Below are 18,791 nucleotides of genomic sequence, written 5' to 3'. Positions count from 1 at the left end.
GCAGAATCCCTGGCATGTTGAGAGGCCTCTATAGAGCACACACCTCCAAATGTGCTTTCACTTCTGCCCTTAGGGGGAGCCACAAACACAAAAAGTTGCACCATCTGTTGTAAAACTCAATTTCCCGCTGCAGCTTCCGCGTGTCCTGTCGGCTGCACCCCATGACTGACACAGCCCTGGTTAGGCAACCTGGCCTGGTGAAGATCTGCACTCCCGAGGAGCACACTTTTCTAGTTGTCATTGTGGAGATTTTTAAAGATGGCAACAAGACGCATGTGCCTCTCGCACACAGCGCACTGTATTGACATACACATAGAGGGACAGAGCGAGTGACACAGAGGAGAAATAGACAGAAAGAGAGATGGAGCTATAGTACATAAGTGCGTGCAAACACATGCTTTCAAAACAGGACCGAGACGGCTGCATTTCTTCCTGCTCCATTTTAGCAGCCAGCGACAGACAGAGTAACACACAGCCCACTAGTAGCTACACTGCTTGTTACGCAACAACTATGGAAGCTGGGAAGGTAAAGGCAAGTCAACATTATGGGCAGCAAAATTATTTGTATTATTCATAGAAAATAAGTATTCTTAATTAAATGAATCGATTTCCTCCCCCACACCCCTAATTGTAATCATCAATCAGTTGAGTTGTTGTAACAGGTTCCATATACCCATGTTGCGTGTGTGTGTGTGTGTGTGTGTGTGTGTGTGTGTGTGTGTGTGTGTGTGTGTGTGTGTGTGTGTGTGTGTGTGTGTGTGTGTGTGTGTGTTTTTGCTATTTTAGTTGTCTTATACATTGGAAATTGTATGAATGTATTAATTATTATTTTTTGACAATCAAAAACGCTAATCAGCCTAGTAGTTTGAGAGATTAGCTGCAGTCACACCGGCAGACAGACAAAAAGGCGAAAACATAATCCCCCTTCCTGGCAGAGATAATAAAACATAAAAAACAATAAAAAAATGCATTAAAAAATATAGTTTTAGTCTACTGGCAAAGTTGAGAACTAATTTGCATGCAATGCAGGGAAGCATTACTGCACGTGGGATAACTCAAACTAAGCTTTGGATATATTCCCAGTGACACAGGGACATTTTTAATTACTGAATTTGGTCACCATCTTACAGATAAGTCCATTTTATATGACAGCGTAACTCATACAGCGCACCGGTGTATTTTATCAATATGGAACCTAATTACTTATTCATTCACATTTTGTCAGAGGCGTATTGGGACAGTGGAATGAAACGGGGTTTCTCTTTGCTGTACGCTTATGAAAATTACAGATGAAAAGATGAAGCTGATGTGGAAGTACAGCCTGTCTTCAGTGTCTACTTACTTTCATATTAAAGTAAACAGAAGTACTGGAACATGTTAATCAAAGTACACTTATGATTTGCTTCTTTTCACCTTTACATGAATGGAATGGAGTTTGTGACCCAACAGAACACACAAAGTATATCGTGTCCTCTTCGGAGACGCTCTCTCAAAGCTAAAATGCAGCTTTGTGTATTTCAACTTGTCTAAGTGAACTTCCATTTGGGCTAAATCCTTAGTGATTTGTTTAGGGTTAGGTCGTGACGTGTAGCATACAGTACATGTATGGCTCTAAGCTAGTGTAGCTGACCTGCAGTATTACTGCACTCCCCCGAGTTTTCATAACATTTTAAAACAAAAATTCCAAGATGACCACTCCTCCTCAGCTATTATGATCTACGTATATGCTTATCTAAATATTGTCCACAGCATCCATTATGTGATGCCAAAATGTCTTTGAAAGAACATTTTAAACAATTACCATAGCACAAAACTGGCACATGGCAAGTCATGTACTTGCTTCTAAGGAGCTGAGCAGTCTGGCTGGTCACCAACAGAGGGACCTATTGACCTTTGATGCAATATCAGTCTTTAGCCACCAGGGTGCAACATTTACCCATATTTACATGGGTCAATACATATCTTTTTAAATGTCAACGCATAATATGTATTATGACTAAAGGTGCGTGTTCACCTCTGTTATCACTTCGGTCAATCAAAAGGTGTGTGCATCAGTGCAACTACTTTACCTGCTATCTCCTGCAACCGATCCTCGTCCATGTTGGGGTCAAAGTCACTCCCCAGCACGTCGGTGCTCCAGGTCTCGCTGACCGTCTCAGAGATGTCCCGGTCGTCCGTCAGGCCCATCATGTCTCTGATCTCAAACTTGCGTAGCTTGTCGTCCAGGTTGTCCTGTGTGGTGGCTGAAGGCCACAAAGACCAAGGGTCTCATTTAGAAAACATTTTATGTACTGTAGTTGTTGCTTTTTTCCGTTTTAAATTTAATTGCATTTCGGTTTAATTGACACAGCGCACATGCACACACACACACACACACACACCCTGTTCATGCTCCAGCAGCTGTAGAGCTTCCACTCCATTGCTCCCTGAGGGCCCGGCTCCCAGTTCAGACACAGACTCTCCTTCTAGGTCCAGAGACGACACCGAGTTGGAACGGTTGGATGGACCTGAGCAGCGGAGAATAGAAAATGCATTCCTTAATAAAATAAAGTTCACTCATACAAAAGAGGGGGAAATTATTTGTGTTCATTAACAAATGAATGGTTAGTTTATGGTTTCTATGATTATTTTATGGTTAGTTAAAGGTTGGGCAAGTGATTTTCTTTGGTTAAAATCAATGCTAAATCGCTCTATATTCTGAACATTGCTATAGAGTGTTTCTTCAGTAACAGGAGTCTCCAGGTCTTTCCAGCTCTTTATTAAACAGAAAATGCATTTTCAGGTCAGGATACCAATTTTATCCAATCAGGATAGAGAACTTAGAGAGGATACAGATTAAACAAGTGAAATAGGAAGTGATGACACAAATAATTTGGATCTGGAACACTATACAAATGAAGCTGATAAATGTGTACTCTCACCTGATTGGCTGAAATTTTGCAACCCACCTGAAAATACATTTTCTGTTTATTAAACAAACACTCAAGTCTATAGCAATGATTAATATCAATTAACAAAAAACCTTTAATCTGTAATGTCAGTCGGAAGTTAACCACTTGAACCCCAGCATACTAATTCTGGGAGGAACCTTTGCCAAAAATAGCAGACCTACAAGCTCAGAACGTGCCTTTTGTGTGCTTGTAGATCTGCCATTTTTAGCGTAGAAGTACAGTAAGTAACTACATTTTTACTAAGACTAGAGGTTTTAAGTGGCTATGCTATTTTTAGTCAGGCTAATGATGCGTGTGTCTTCAGACTGCACGCTGACCTTCTGAGATGCCTTCCAGGTTGTCACTGCAGAGAGAGAAGCGCAGTGTTTTGTCTGGCTTGCCGTGCAGCTTGTTGTCATCTGCTGGAGCGTCCCCTGGTGCACCGTCATTCATCTGCAGGTTCAAAACCTATAGTGTGGCAGACAAGTGACAGCCCTGGTCAGACACATATACAGTACAGAGACAAATTATTACCTTCCACTTTCAATAATTCATTATCAGGGTTGTTGTCAGTGGTGTTAAGTAACTAAGTACATTTACTCAAGTACTGTCCTTTTGAGGAATTTTTACTTTTACTTCTACTCCACTACATCTCAGAGGCAAATATTGTACTTTTACTCCACTACAATTATTTGAAAACTTTGGTTACTAGTTACTTTGCACATATAAATTATTTCATTATACCACATTTACCACTTCAGCCCCATTTTATACACAGGCTATTTGAAAATAGCCGATCGCATTGTGAGCTTGTAGATCTGCTATTTTCAAACATTTCGGAATGGGGTCTTGTGAGAGACGCAAACGTCTTAGGATAAATGTACTTGACCAATACAGTTATTCTGATAACATAACAGCACGTACTAGAGAGACTAAACCCTGATTACATTTTTTTACGTGACGCTCGCCTAAAATAACCGATATACAAGCCCAACAACATGTCGCATCGCAACGGGTTATGGGCATGTAGATTGGCTATTTTGGGAGTGCAAGTGAACCATGTTCAAGGTACTGCATTTAGAAAATACACCCAACATCACTGCTGTTAAAGGTTTGTGCCTTTTTTTTTAAAGAGAGGAATAGGGAAAGTAGGCTGACAGAAAATGGGGAGAGAGATGGGAACGGCAAAGGTCGTCGGGAACGGGAGTCGAACCCGCGACACGCTGTCAGGCTGGCATTGCAGCCTAGGGTGCCTGGACCGTCACGCTACGGCCCAGGCCTGTTAAAGGTTTGTAGAAGCATTGTGAAATATTGTACTTATCTAAAAAGCACAATAAAAACTACATCGACAGCAACCGTGTCGAACCATGTCATACGCCCCCGTGCTGATGAGTACATTAATTCAAGTTCCATTACCTCATTCTCTGACATCATCCCAGGAACTGTCTGAGGGCTGTTTCCCAGTGAGATCACCAGCACCTCCTCTGGCATCTCATCCTGTAGGGACTCCTGGGAGCTGGCCTCTGCCTCCCCCTCCTGGGCGATGTTGGTACGGCTGCGGCTACGAGCGGCTGCTGTGAGAGACATACAGTGGTGTAAAGCAACTAAGTTGTAAAGTACATTTACTCAAGTGCTGTACTTAAGTACAATTTTGAGGTACTTTTACTTTAATATCTTTCCAATGTTGAATACTTTTTAGGCAAATATTGTACTTTTACTCCACTACAATTATTTGAAAACTTGAGTTACTTTGCAAATTATTATATTAGAAAACAAATTAACCACTATAGCCCTGTTTTATATATAGGCTATTTGAAAATAGCCGATCTACAAGCTCACAACGCGTCGCATCGTGATGCGCTGTGAGCTTGTAGATCTGCTATTTTCAGCACTTTTACTTTTGGTACTTCAAGTATATTTTGATGCCAATACTTTTGTACTTTTACTCAAGTAACATTTTGAACACGGGCCTTTTACTTGTAACAGAGTATTTCTACATTGCAGTGTTGATACTTTTACTCAAGTAAAAAAAATTTGCACTTTTTCCACCACTGGAGACATGTATGATGGTGTGTTACTTTCAGGTGTTTTTTGTGGTACACAATAATAGGATATGTTGCTGTTGCTCCAGTCAGAAATGAACACCTCGTTCCTCAATAGTATTAACCAGAGAACAAAATAATATGAATAATTCATATTATGGCAGTGTTAAATCAGAAAATTACATTCCCATTTTTTTCTAGTTAACCTGTAATGTAAATTGGTCATGGATTAGCAGGCAGGACAAAGCCCTTTCTATCGTTTCTGGCTATTGAAGTCAACTTTCACTAATGGAGACTCACTGACCTATCATGCAGCATTAAAGTAGCATTTAAAGCAAACGCTATTCTACGGTATGCAGTCTACGGGTTCACATGCAGATATTATCTGTAGAGCTGTCGTGTGTATATTATACACATGACAGTTCTGCCCATTACACCTTCTTTACCCTTCCCACTGAGCTCTCATTAGAAAATAAATATAAAAGTAAAATATTTCATCTATGACAAGTACAGAAATCAAAACTGGTTTGTAAAAATAGTTGAATACTGTTGAATACTGAACTTTTGTGGACTTCCAATCTTACCAAGACAGCTATCATCATGTATTAACCCATTCAAACCGGGAACGCATCTTTGTCACTTTTAGATTTCTTTGGGCTATTCAAAAATAGCAGATATACAAGCTTAGCTCATAGTGCGAAATCTTTGCTTCTGGGGATTCTACAAATGTCTTCTAAATCAAAAACAGTTTTTTGAAAAAACATGTTGCGATAATATGTATTTGGTTGTGGACCCCCATCTCAAAATATTTTGTTCCAGGGACCCCCAGAAGTTGTAACAGAGTTAAAAATGTTCGCTTTAAAAAATATATATATTCAAAGATTGGGCACGCATTTTCACAAATTTTTTTTTTTTGCAGATCTACAAGTTCCAATGAACTTGTATATCTGCTATTTTTTAATAGCCAAAGAAATCTTAAAATGACACCCAGATGCGTTCCCGCCCCTTCCCGGTCTTAAAGGGTGTATTCGGCATCCATAGCATTGCTTCTCTGGCATTTCAGGACTCACAAGTGCATGCTAGAACCTCTGAAGCACTCTCCATTTGACCAACAACACATGCCATTGCAATGATGGATCAGATGGCTGCTAAGTCCAACTATGCTGATGCTAGTTGTCATGCTACTCTAATGGTTATAATGAGCTACAATGAGGAAACTCTTGGGCTTCATCTATTCTTTCTACAGAATAGTGACAAATAGGGGTGGACGGTATAAATGGTATATAAAGGTAGAAGAGGCTTTCTGGAGCTTGATTTTATTGTAGTGTGTTTATAGAGATTTAAGTTACTTGTTTTCTACTTCTGCACTTTTACACAACAAATGTTCCTAACCACTTAGGCCTTTTATACTGTCATACGACGATGTCGCACAAAATAGCGGATCTGCTATTTTAGCTGTCTTTTGGAAAATGTTTGAACTTTTTGTTTTTGTGTGTGTGCCAAAAATAACATCCTCAAAATAGGGATGTGGTTAAATACCTCTGTTCTATGTGAAATATGTCCTAGTAATACATTTAAGAGTACCATAATGGCTGCTGTGCTGTTACCATACCAAGTCCTTCTGAAGACTGAAGCATTTACAATATTTCAAAATTGTGAGGAAAAAGTTACATACTGTGATATAGCTTAAAATTCTACCATGATATACATTTTTACTCCATACCACCCCTATAGTGCCAAAGGTGCTAGAACACCAATATGAAAGTCCTATTAAAATGAGGGATTCTGATGGAGCTGTGTGTGATGCCAGGTACTGAATCAATGCAGTCATCTCTACAGGGCCTGACAAAGGCTCATCACAACTAGCATTATTCTGTGATGACCTTTATCGCGTGTTTCATTTTAATAGAAGTGGTGTTTTTCCAGGATAACTGGTACAATGCTTTGAAGTGCTTCAGTTCACGATGACTTTGGCTTTAACTGAGGCCTTCCACGACATAATAAACCCAATTGAGCAGTCAAAGGAGCTCCTGGAACGGCATCCGAAAAGAAACCCCGCCATCACAGAGACGGATGGCCCTGACGATATGATTAGCTTTAGCTCGCCCTGCAGAGGATGAAATGATATGAAGCCATACCAGACAACAACCCACGCCATCATGGTCTCTCCATCATTATGAGTGGTCTTTACATTGGTGTTTTCTTTCATTTAAACCTAGGCTCTAAAGGCTTGTTTATACTTAGTATGCAAATGCCACTGTACCACGACCATGTCGTATGTCAAAAATGACATATTTGAATTGGGCGTTTGGCATTTATACTTATTATTACACACATAAATATCTCATTTCTGTCATACAAGGCAGTCGTGTGACAACGCCTAATTAAGCCTTTACAACTAACCACTACGGAGCTAAATATTTAAATAAATACATTTTGCTTCAACTCTACCTGGAAATGAATAGCCATATTCAGCTGTTGTATGAGAAAGAAAAACGGCAAACGTTAAAATAAAAAGTGCTCACAGACAGTTAGAAAGCCCCTAATGGGGGAAAAGCAGGGTGTGGAGAGGAGGGCAAGGCAAGGCAGGCACATGGACAGGAAGTGTGCTAGGCTAGCAGTGCTGGTGAAGCGGCAGGCTATCCAGTGGTGGAAAGTAACTAAGTACATTTACTCAAGAACTGTACTTAAGTAACATTTTTAGGTATTTTTACTTTACCGGAGTATTTCCAATTTGCAGTACTTTTACTTCTACTCCACTACATCTCAGAGGCAAATATTGTACTTTTACTCCACTACAATTATTTGAAAACATTAGTTACTAGTTACTTGTGTAACTAGTAATTTATGTAGATAGAAATCATCACATTATAAAACTACTTCAGCTATTAACTACTTCAGCCTTATTTTATACCTTGGCTATTTGAAAATAGCGGATCTACAAGCTCACAACGTGTCGCATTGCGACGCGTTGTGAGCTTGTAGATCTGCTATTTTCAAACATTTTAGTACTTTTACTTTTGGTACTTTCAGTACATTTTGATGCAAATATTTTTGTACTTTTACTCAAGTACATTTTGAATTCCAGACTGTTACTTGTAACAGAGTACTTCTAGAATGCAGTATTGATACTTTTACTTAAGTAAAACATTTGAGTATTTTTTCCACCACTGGTGAGTTCAAGCAAAGCTATGGGGGCTATCGCTGAATGAGCACAATTATCTAGCACATCAGTTGATGACAGACAAAAAATAAACGTATGGTTTTCATGATCTCCACGCCCCCGCAAACAGGGATTATGGTCTACCCACCAAACGGGGTTACTAATGGAATGTGAGCAGACAAGGTGGTTGCTGTGGGGTCCCAGGATGTTATAGCAGCTAAGTGTTGTCCTGGTCGTTGGCAGCAAAAAAAAAAGGGGGGAAAGAAGGAAAGAAAGGGTTGAGGAGATTGAGATTGAGAGAGGGAAAGAATACAATGTGCTTCTCAAGATTCAGTATGATACTCGATGTATTATAAGTTCAGATTTCGTGTATTTTAAGAGCCATGTTTCAGACCAGCACGTACGAGCGGTTCTTTTCTAATAGAGGGGGAGTTGCCGCTGCGTCATTTGTCTTAGAAATGCTAATGACGGTAGTCTATGCATCTTTCCATCCATTCCAATTAAAGTGAGTTCATTTATATTTGGTAATTTAATTGGTTGTCATTTCTGTAATTGAGCTCCAATCCAGGCCATGCTAATTATCTTTATAACAAGCTGAGAAGAAGCTCATTAGCTCTCCTGCAAAACAAGAGTCTATCAGTAGCCATCACCGTTCGGCTCAACTTGTTTATTTTATTCCTCATTAGGAGGAAATATATAACAGTTCTGGTTTTCTGCTTCTAGTTGCACATTCTTATAATCAGCAAACGTACACACTGGACCTTGAATTCTCTCGTCTGGAAACATTACCGAGAAGTTGCATCATATCCAGGAACATTAATAATGCATCGTGAGAGCACCAAGTGGCTTAGAAAAACGTGTAATAACAGCTTGAGAAGATGAGGAGACGAGCTAACCTATGGGCAGTCTGTTCTTCTTGTTGGCCGGGGTGGTCGCGGGGGAGAGCTGCGGCGTGTTGGACGGCGTGAGCTCCAAGCTGTTGCTCTTGACGTCTCGGGACTGGGGCACGTTGGCGAGCTGGGTCTCCAGCGCCATGTGCTCCTCCTCCCGGAGGTGCTCTCCTGACGCCATGACGCCCCGCACAAAGTCCACCTGAACAACAAGGGAGGGACGTGGAAGACATGAGTTCTTTATATCGTTGGTTCTGGGGACCCTCAGAGGGGTCCTTAAGGGGGTTCCAGGGGGTCCCCAGAAAAAAGTAGTTCATTTAACGTCACAATAATTTTAACCACTTTATCGATTTATGAGTTGGCTATTCAAAAAATAGCAAATCTACAAGCTCACAGCCTTCAACCTTCTGTGAGCTTGTAGATCTGCTATTTTTTGAATTATTTTGAAAAATATCGAAAATGTTTCAGATAGAGGTCCGCGGCCAAATCTATATCAATTTGGGGGTCCTTGACATGAAAAGGTTTGAGAACCACTGCTTTATATTTCATCACACGACCCTTCGGTCGTATCATGACACTTTCACTCGGTAGAAATGATGGTGCTAGATCAAGCGCAAAGGTCATGCGACAAAAAAAAAACACGTCTTCCAAGATCTTTTCACTGCCTCTGTCACATTTATATCACAGCTCATTATTTATGGGAAAGTCAACAGCAGTCTTCCAAAGAGGCATGTGGGGTAGTGTATAAACTTGCTCTCTTTCTAGTCAAACAAGTTTAGACACGGCCAGCTCCTACTCTGTAGCAGTGGAACTGGTTTGTCACTGATTTAAGATGTTGAATGGATAGGCTCGAGTTGACGCAGTTACAAACACAGATTCAGGCTACTGCTCGAAGCCACAAATATTTGGTGCCGTTTGATCTTACATCAATTGCAGCTCGCCTTGTTCAACGGCAATTTTTTTGGCAGGTGCAAGCACTCCTTCATACTTACTGGATTGTAAAGGGCTTGTCAATACCTTTTTAAAATATATATTTTTTCTATATATGTGTCAAGTTATTTTTATGCGGTCGACACGCACTGACATATTTGCACCTTAATCCCATGTACAACGCACTGACTTTTTGTATTTTTTCCCCTTTTTTCTAGCACCTAAGTGCATCAAGCACTAACGTCCATAAGTGCATCAAGCACAGTATATGTCTGCTGCTATACTCACTCACCTTTTATCTTATCTCAGGTACCATGTGTAAATATGTAGATAACTTTTTCTTGTTTGATCTCCCCCCTCTTCCGTTTCTTTTTTTCTATGAAAATAAAGATACGATGGGAACTATGTACGAAAACGAACTTCACCCACTTTTTACTTCTGTGATGTGACAATAAAACTTATTTTAACGAATCTGTATGGTAAAGTACGTTAGTTAATGCAATATAACTAACACATCTGTAGTGGTTGGAGGTGTTCTCCATACTCTTCCATTGAGAAATGGAGAAATGTCAGGTAGGAGTCGGACACCTACTGGTTGATAACTAGTACTGCCTCAAGCTCATGAGCACAACATCTCCCGTAGCCAAGGGGGGGATTCTGTCTTTGATGGGTGGTTAATGTTTGGACTCCTATGGGGACGACACAGGTTCGAATCTCGAGTAGGACATAAAACTACGGATTGCAGCATTAATGTCAGATTCAAAGCCCATCAGGTTTAAGCATTATATCAAGGGGGCTCAGTGCTCACCATTCTGGTAGTGTAAAAGCTGTGAAAACTAAAAATGTTTGCACATTGAAGTAAGTTTGCCACATTATAGAAAAAAGCAGAGAGGCAGATGTCTGCCACCTACCAGATAAAGCAGCTGATTGTGTGACATATACACCACAGTCCTGCTGAGGCCTTCAAGTAAGTTCATCGAGGACATGGGCGGAGTCTCCACGGCTCTCCCACCAATCACCACGTCCAAAAAGGCTGCTACACAACTCTGGAGACACAAGCCACAACAAGGACAACTTACTGAAAAGAGTTGTCAATATTATCATGCAGAATCACAAACACTGAACCGGTTCAATATTTTTAAAATAGAAGCACATTTTAATGCATGGTGCTCACTTTATCAAATTTGGACAAACTGCTTTTCCTCCTGGGGTCTCCGTCATCGTCAGGCATCGACAACTGTTGCAGAAGTTGCCCAACCTATAAGACAAAAAGAATAGTGTATTGGACATCTCGCATTTCGTTTGCAATTGTAATCAATTCAATTTAAGCAACAACAGAAGTGTACAGGTTAAATTATTCACACATATCTGTACTCAAAAGGACAACACATTATTATTGAAGACACTTTGTCCCTGTGTTGTCCTGTGTCCTCTTTGATTAAAGTTATTTAACCCATTAAGACCGGGAACGCAGCCGTGTCATTTTAGATTTCTTTGGCTATTCAAAAATAGCAGATATACAAGCTCATAGCGCGGCACCGAGTGCCGCGCTATGAGCTTGTAGATCTGCTATTTTTGAAAAATCGTGACACATTTGTGCAAATCTTTGAATATGTATTTTTTAAAGCGAACATTTGTAAAAAATATTTTGTTTCCGGGACCGGGAAGTAAAGATTTGAGTTAAAAAAAAAAAAAAAAAATTATATATATATATATATATATATATATATATATATATATATATATATATATATATATATATATATATATATATATATATATATATATATATATATATATATATATATATATATATATATATATATATATATTCAAAGACTCTACAAGCTCATAGTGCCGTGCTATGAGCTTGTAGATCTGCTATTTTTGAATAGCCAAAGAAATCTTAAAATGACACAGATGCGTTCCCGGTCTTAATGGATTAATAACTTATTCAATGACGAATGACACCATACGCATTAATGTAGCGTTATGCACTCTGCCCCTGGCTGCCAACAGACCTGCATGAGGTTGAAGCGGGCCACCTCGTTGATGGGGGCGTCCGAGATGATGCCGTACTGCTCGGGGTTGACTATCGCCGGGCAGATGAAGCACGTCAGCAGGAGGTCGGTGCACATGGTGCGCACCTCGCCCACCTCCAGGCCCTCCGCGCACGACAGCGTCTTGTACATCTGCGACACGATCCAGCGCAGGCTGTGGGGGAAGCAGTAGGTGTTCTGCTTCAGGTAGCCGATGAACTTGTTGACGAGGGTCACCAGCTTGGCCTCGTTGGCCTCCACGGCCGCCTGCACCCACTGCTTGTAGGCGTCGGAGCCCTTCTCGCCGTAGCGCGCCTGCTGCGCCGGCGTGAGGCGCTCGGTGACCTTGGACGGGTCCGTCTCCAGGTGGTCCTCGTCCTCCACCAGCAGCTGCATGATGGGCTCGTGGAGGGTGGCGGTGAGGAAGAGCTTGGCCGAGTAGAGGCCCTCGGAGAAGAGCTTGAACAGGATGCTGAAGGCGCAGGTCCCCCGCCGCAGCAGGCGCCGAGGGTTGTCGCTCTCCTTCAGCTCGAACTCGATCAGATATCGCAGCACCTAGGAAACGGACGGCAAAGAGCACACACGTCAGGCTGAGATGACTCATCATCCAGCAGCATGACAGATTTCCAACAAAAAAAAAAGGGTTGACTTATTTCAGTTGAAGATAGATAACATTTGTCAAACGACTAGGGCTGTCACGATTACAAATTTAAGTTGACGATTAATTGTCACTCAAATAATTGCGATTAACGATTTAATTGTGTGTTTGGCATTGAACATTGGAACATTATGAAGCCTTTTAGGCTTCGTAATGAAAAATTGCACAGGGCAGATATGAAAAATAACTGAAATATGCAAAAAAAAAAAAAATACACATTTGATAATTTTATTCATGTAAAAATGGCAGAAATAGCTGATCTACAAGCTTACAACGCGTCACTTTGACGCGTTGTAAGCTTGTAGAGCTGCTATTTCTGCTATTTTTTATATTTGAAAATGTGTGACAATTTCAACATAAAAACGATCATGACGATTATGCAGAAGTAATTGCGATTATCTCAAATAATTGCGATAGATAAGATAGATAATGTTTTTCAAACGACACTTGAAAAAAGGGTAGTGAGCTGCACGTAAATGTGACAAAGTATGTGACAAGATAAGCTACTTATAGACTTTGTGCAACAAAGTATAAATAAGCCTCATTCTACGCCTGACATGAATTTTGAAGCTGCAACAGCGGTAAAGCAGGGCTCCTCACCTGTAGCAGGTAGCTCTCGTCCTCCTGCATAATACAGTTGCCATAGAGTGACGTGAACACCGTATGGATGACGCCCTGGGTGTGCTCCTGGTTCAACCTCTCTCCAGCGACCAGGCAGGACGCCACGAGTCTAGGGTTCTCCCTCAACCTGGCCAGGAACTCTCCATAGATGCTCTCCTGGAAGCCCAGGGTCTTGTAGCCGTCGACAAACTGCGTGTCCTCCAGGACTTTGGCATGTTGGCAGCATTCAGCCGGAGAAGCTTCCGCACTGTGAAGGATGTTTCATTATTATCATCGGAGCATAAGGCTCCTACACAGCCCTAGCAGGATGTTTTCACAGAGATACACAAGGCCTCGGCCTGCTGATCTTCAGTTAAACTGACACCACACTGAACCACATGCTCACTGATCAAAGGGCTCCTTCTGACTCTGCGGTTTTGGTTCAGGTCCGGTGATTCTAGTTTAGATTTAGCCCAAGACTTGTGCAATTAAAAACATTTACATCAGACAGTGACATCAAGTTAATATGTCGTAATTTTTTTGGATGGGAACTAAAAAGGCCACCATTTCATTAATCACTCCGGAGTGGATTTGTACTTTTATCTTCCTGACTTTGCTACTTTGTGGATGTGTAATCAACCCGTTTGTTAACAGTTAAGTGTGTCTAAAGCCAAATGTATTAATTAAAATAGGTACAGTTACATGTTACATGTAACGGGTACAGTTACAGTTACATGTTAACTCACAAGTTAACATGAATATGCACTTGTGAGCTAAATCTAATTAGCGACTGAACGGTAAGATTATGCATTCAGAACGCTACAAAATATTCTTCAAATATCAATGCTGCTATGGTGGATTTCCTCAGAATCTGCCAGCCATTTACTAGTTGTTGGATCAAACCAACTTGATTTGTCTTTCTTGTAGTGAAAGAAACTCTAATGGATAACTAAAATATATCCTTTCTTTCATACAATCAATGAAACACCCCAGAAGCAAAGATTTTAGTTACAAATGTCCTCTAAAAAAATAGAAAATATTAGCACAAATGTTCATGATTTTTCAAAAATAGCAGATCTACAAGCTCATAGCGCGGCACTCGATGCCGCGCTATGAGCTTGTATATCTGCTATTTTTGAATAGCCAAAGAAATCTTAAAAATTACACAGATGATGCTTTCCCGGTCTTAAAAGGGTTAAGTCACTATGATCATCTACAGTACTTAAAATGCATTATGTAACGTGAACATAGGTCAGACCTCGTGAGGATGAGGCGGTCGAGGTTGATCCTCTGCTGCTTGGCGATCCAGGCGGCCCGGTAGAGCCTCTCGGCGGTCTTCAGCACGTCGCCGTTGAGCCGCTGGATCAGCTGCTTCTCGGAGGCCACGTACAGCCGCTCCTGCTTCAGGTGGTGGGCCAGAGTGTGGATGTCTGGCTTCACCATCTTCACCGGCTCAGGCAGGTAGAGAGTCAAAGAACTGGAGTACAGAAAGAGAGGACAAAACAGTCAGATACAGTGGAAAAACAGAATGACAGAACCTTATGAAAAACCAAGTCTTAAGGTCATGCAAGCAAATAAGTAGGGTTCATCCTCCAGGGTAGCCTAGCCTCGCGTAGCTGACCTAAATCTCGCTTCTTCTTTTTTTTCCGGTTACAAGACATTTTGTCTGGAAAATCTCCACTGAGAATGGCTGGATTTTTTTTGCAGCTCTTATTGGCTCAATACTGATTGCCTGCAAAGTTGCTTGAATTGATGACAAGTCACACCCACACAACCAAAGTAATGCCAATTGAGCCTTGCCACACCATAATGAGGCCATGGATCTGGTCACCAAAATCAGTAGGGTTCGTTCTCAGGGGGGGGGCATGAAGGGACACAGGAAATTCCATGGCAATCCAGTCAATAGTATTGTTAGATATATCTTGATTGGGACCAAAATGTTGGACGGACGGACAGACGCACCTTGCCATCCCTAGAGCCCTGTGGCTAGCTTAGCCTATAGAAACAAAAACAACACAAAAAACACAACAGGAACCAGGACGTTTTACCATAGATGATAGAACAAAGCTTAAACATTTTTAAACCAATGCAAAGATTTAAAACAAAACTGACACAAGTTTAGTTTTCCATAGGCTCTTTTCAGGTAAGAAATAAAGGTGCAGTACAAAGTACCATGGGCACTGGAGATTCAATATAGCAGATTATGTAAATCAAAAACTTAAATGTAAGAAAGGTCCTGTGTCCTGTACAGTGAGTGTTAATAATCAATTTGGTTCCATTTGTAGATTTTGCACACTCTCAGAGTTAAATTAACATTCAGGATTTTATATTATAGAATCCAAGCTCACTCATCATGATCATGACCATTTCATACAAGGGAAGTGAGTGTCTGCATTCAGTGTGCTTCACACTCTGGCATCTCAACAATAGTGAGGCCCCCCTCTCCCCTCAGAGGCTTTCTTCACAAGCTACTGGTGTCATTACACACACACACATCAGAAAATGCAAATCACATTTCTCCTTTCCCAAATATATTATAGCCAGGACACTCAAACAAGACTGGCCGCATGAAATTTAAATGATTTCCCGCAGAATTCAGCACAAGGAAAGTTCTTTGTGGCTCTGCTAACATGGGTCACAGACTAGACTGTGGATACTGGGATGTGAATGGGAAGAGACTGGCAAAACTGCGCCAGTCCACACTTGTCAACATTGTTATAAGAAACCAGACAACAACCATAACGGCATGGCTAGCACAAACCGAAAAGGTTATGCATATTACCAAAATACAACCAGGCAAGCTGAGCATTTACATCCCTTAGAAAAGTGACAATAGCTATTTTTGGAGAGGTTTTTTTTCACATACTCCTACAGAGTGAGGTTTAATTTGACAGTTTCCCTCTGTCATCCATCTTATGAATGTTGTAAACTGATGATTAGTGACTGATGGACCAATATATCAGTGCCTGTGTGCATCAGTGCTTGTGCATGCAAGCATGCAGTTGCATGTTCTTGAACCCAACTGCATTCCTAATACAAAACCTAAGCGGAAGTTGAAAGACTAGCTACACTTATAAAAAGCAGCTAGTGGCATAGATACCACTTTAGATAGATAGCACACACACGTTTTAAAGCCTTCTTCTGCCCCCTCATTTCAAAGCGAGATCAATCAGCTACAGTCACAGGCCTACCTGTGGTGAGTCAGTCATGGAAAAGGATTGGGGAACTCTAAAGCAGAAGAGAAACCAGCCCACAGAGGGCTGGGTGGGAATGCACAGTTCTCACCCTTCAGAGTTATGTGAGAAATGGAATTGAACAACTATTTATTTTCAACTTCTGGGTTTAAATGTTTAAAATGAACCATGTCGATGTCAACAAGACAACATTAAAACCAAATGTGCATGAATAAAAGCTAGTACAAAATATTATTATTATATTTTGGGATGCAACTAAATCATAACCATTTGTGGTAATCTTGGCCCAGAAATTAAACATTACATTATGTGAAAGCTGTAACAATGCAAAGGACAAGGGGAGGGGGGGCGGGGGGGGGGTTATGAAATGATGCAGCTGAAAATCACAAAGCAATGCTTTGAAGATGTTTGGTACACTTCCCACCACAACATGAAGACGCGCACGTGCTTGCACTTGCACTTGCACGAGCAAATGCTTGCACTTGCACACACACATATATATATAGATATCCATAAAGGTTTCACTTTGATAGGTACTTGTATTTCAGAGGTAATGTCCCTTTTTCACTTCCCATAATATCGCCTGGAGAGCTTTCTGGGAAGAAGATTGCGTGCAGCCACTAGCCTCGTTATTACACACAATTAAAGAGCATAAATGTGAGTGTGACACCTGAGCTACAAATGTTCCAACAACAGTTCTTTTGAGGGTGATTAGGGTCTAAGATCAGGTCCCACAATGCAACGTGAATTCAATGCAATGCAATTTGAAGTGTGCACGTGTAAACAATATTGAAACGTGTTAATAACATGAGCAAGAAATCTGAGCTGAGGAAGTAGCTGCAACAGTAGGTTAACTAGGTTTGTCATTATATAAAACGGTTTACACTACAGCAGTGGTTCTCAACCAGTGGTCTGGGGACCACCAGTGGTCCTTGGGGGAGGTACCAGGGGGTCCCCAGCAAAATGAGTTAACATAGCATCAGAATCATTTGAACCACTTAGATTTGGCTATTCAAAAATAGCAGATCTACAAGCTCATAGCGCGGCACCGAGTGCCGCGCTATGAGCTTGCAGATCTGCTATTTTTGAAACATCGTGAAATTTGTAAAAACCTTTGAGTATATATGTCACAGGTAAATTGGCATTCCAGGTAAATTGGAAGTGGAGCGCTTGTTTTTATGCGCGGGGCTGCGAAAACAAGCGCCACTTTTCCAATTTACCTGGAATGCCAATTTGCCTGTAACATATATATATTTCTAAAGCACATTTTTAATTCAAATCTTTGCTTCTGGGGGTCCCTGGCACAAAACATTTTCAGATGGGGGTCCGCGGCCAAATGTATATCAATTTAGGGGTCCGTGGCACGAAAAAGGTTGAAAACCACTGCACTACAGTACTTACAAACCAAGACAGAAAGAATTACAAACAAAAAATAATCCAATTAAAGGATCTTTGCCTCTGTTCCATGGTACGTCAGGAAGGGGTATAATAAATCACAGAGCAAAGACTGTTGGATGTATCAAATTAAATATCACTATGATTGTTATGAAACTGTTATGCTAAACAGAGTCATGTATAATGATGATTTATAAACTTGTTCATGTCAAACTGATTTGTACAAGTATTTTACAGACTCGATCATTATCAGAAGCATCTAGGTTGTCTATATCTGATTAAGATGTATTATGGGGAAAAAACATTCAATTCAAAACACATTATGTGTTGGACATTTTGTGTTAACAATATAAAAGCAATCACTGAATACAGTCTTCCACATCCTTTCAGGTGACGCGTCTCCTAACCTGTCAAAGCAAAGGGTGACTGACATTGTTTCTAGAGTGCACTGCAACACAATGTGACCTGTAAACTCTGGGGGTGTTATAAAATGTGTATAACGCCACTTGAAATTTCCAGCAATTGACTGTTAATCGTGTGTGTATTGCAAAAGCGGAGGACTCCTGTTTCTCAATGCAAATGACAGAAAACCTGCCCTACTATATGTTGAAAAGGTCTGTGACATTGCGCATTACTCCATGCCTCTGGAGTACAGTGCAATCCATACCATCTTGGTGCGCTCCCAGGGGGGCATTGACATAATGGCTTGGCAGAGTTGGCACTCAATTTAGCCCATTTAGCCCTGAGGCTGATTCTAAAACGTTTTCTGCTATATATCATCTCTGTTGGTTGGAAACCTCATATATGCTACAAGCTTGAGCTTGTAGATCTGCTATTTTTTATGCTTTTGTGTGACGCTGTACTGTAGTATGATCAAGTAGTGCATTCATTTACAAAAGAAAACACAAGAGGTTAGAATATGCAGATAAGAGGTTTCTGCCCTACAACAG

At 40.9% G+C, this 18,791-nt stretch overlaps 1 protein-coding gene across 7 annotated transcripts in view; it reads right to left on the bottom strand.

Annotated features, from left to right (window-relative positions):
* The window catches only part of gapvd1 (GTPase activating protein and VPS9 domains 1), a 40,615-nt gene that overhangs the window by 18,432 nt on the left and 3,392 nt on the right, over window positions 1-18,791 (bottom strand). For 2 of the 7 annotated variants that reach the window (XM_080434463.1, XM_080434465.1), the window contains exons 2-11: window positions 14,511-14,729; window positions 13,253-13,520; window positions 11,977-12,549; window positions 11,130-11,213; window positions 10,867-11,001; window positions 9,032-9,227; window positions 4,347-4,501; window positions 3,269-3,398; window positions 2,382-2,507; window positions 2,070-2,243 (exon numbers count right to left, since the gene is read on the bottom strand). In XM_080434463.1, coding sequence (XP_080290589.1) covers window positions 2,070-2,243; window positions 2,382-2,507; window positions 3,269-3,398; window positions 4,347-4,501; window positions 9,032-9,227; window positions 10,867-11,001; window positions 11,130-11,213; window positions 11,977-12,549; window positions 13,253-13,520; window positions 14,511-14,695 — 2,026 coding nt within the window. In that variant the 5' untranslated portion in view covers window positions 14,696-14,729. Of the gene's footprint in view, window positions 1-2,069; window positions 2,244-2,381; window positions 2,508-2,921; window positions 2,949-3,268; window positions 3,399-4,346; window positions 4,505-8,283; window positions 8,365-9,031; window positions 9,228-10,866; window positions 11,002-11,129; window positions 11,214-11,976; window positions 12,550-13,252; window positions 13,521-14,510; window positions 14,730-18,791 lie in introns of all 7 variants that reach the window. The other 5 variants (XM_080434459.1, XM_080434460.1, XM_080434461.1 and 2 more) reach the window with 5 other exon arrangements.

The sequence above is a fragment of the Gymnoscopelus braueri genome (genome assembly GCF_963280865.1).
Source record: "Gymnoscopelus braueri genome assembly, chromosome: 7".
NCBI lineage: Eukaryota > Metazoa > Chordata > Actinopteri > Myctophiformes > Myctophidae > Gymnoscopelus > Gymnoscopelus braueri.
Note: the sequence above shows the minus strand (reverse complement) of the source record. Positions and strands in the feature narration are given on the sequence as shown.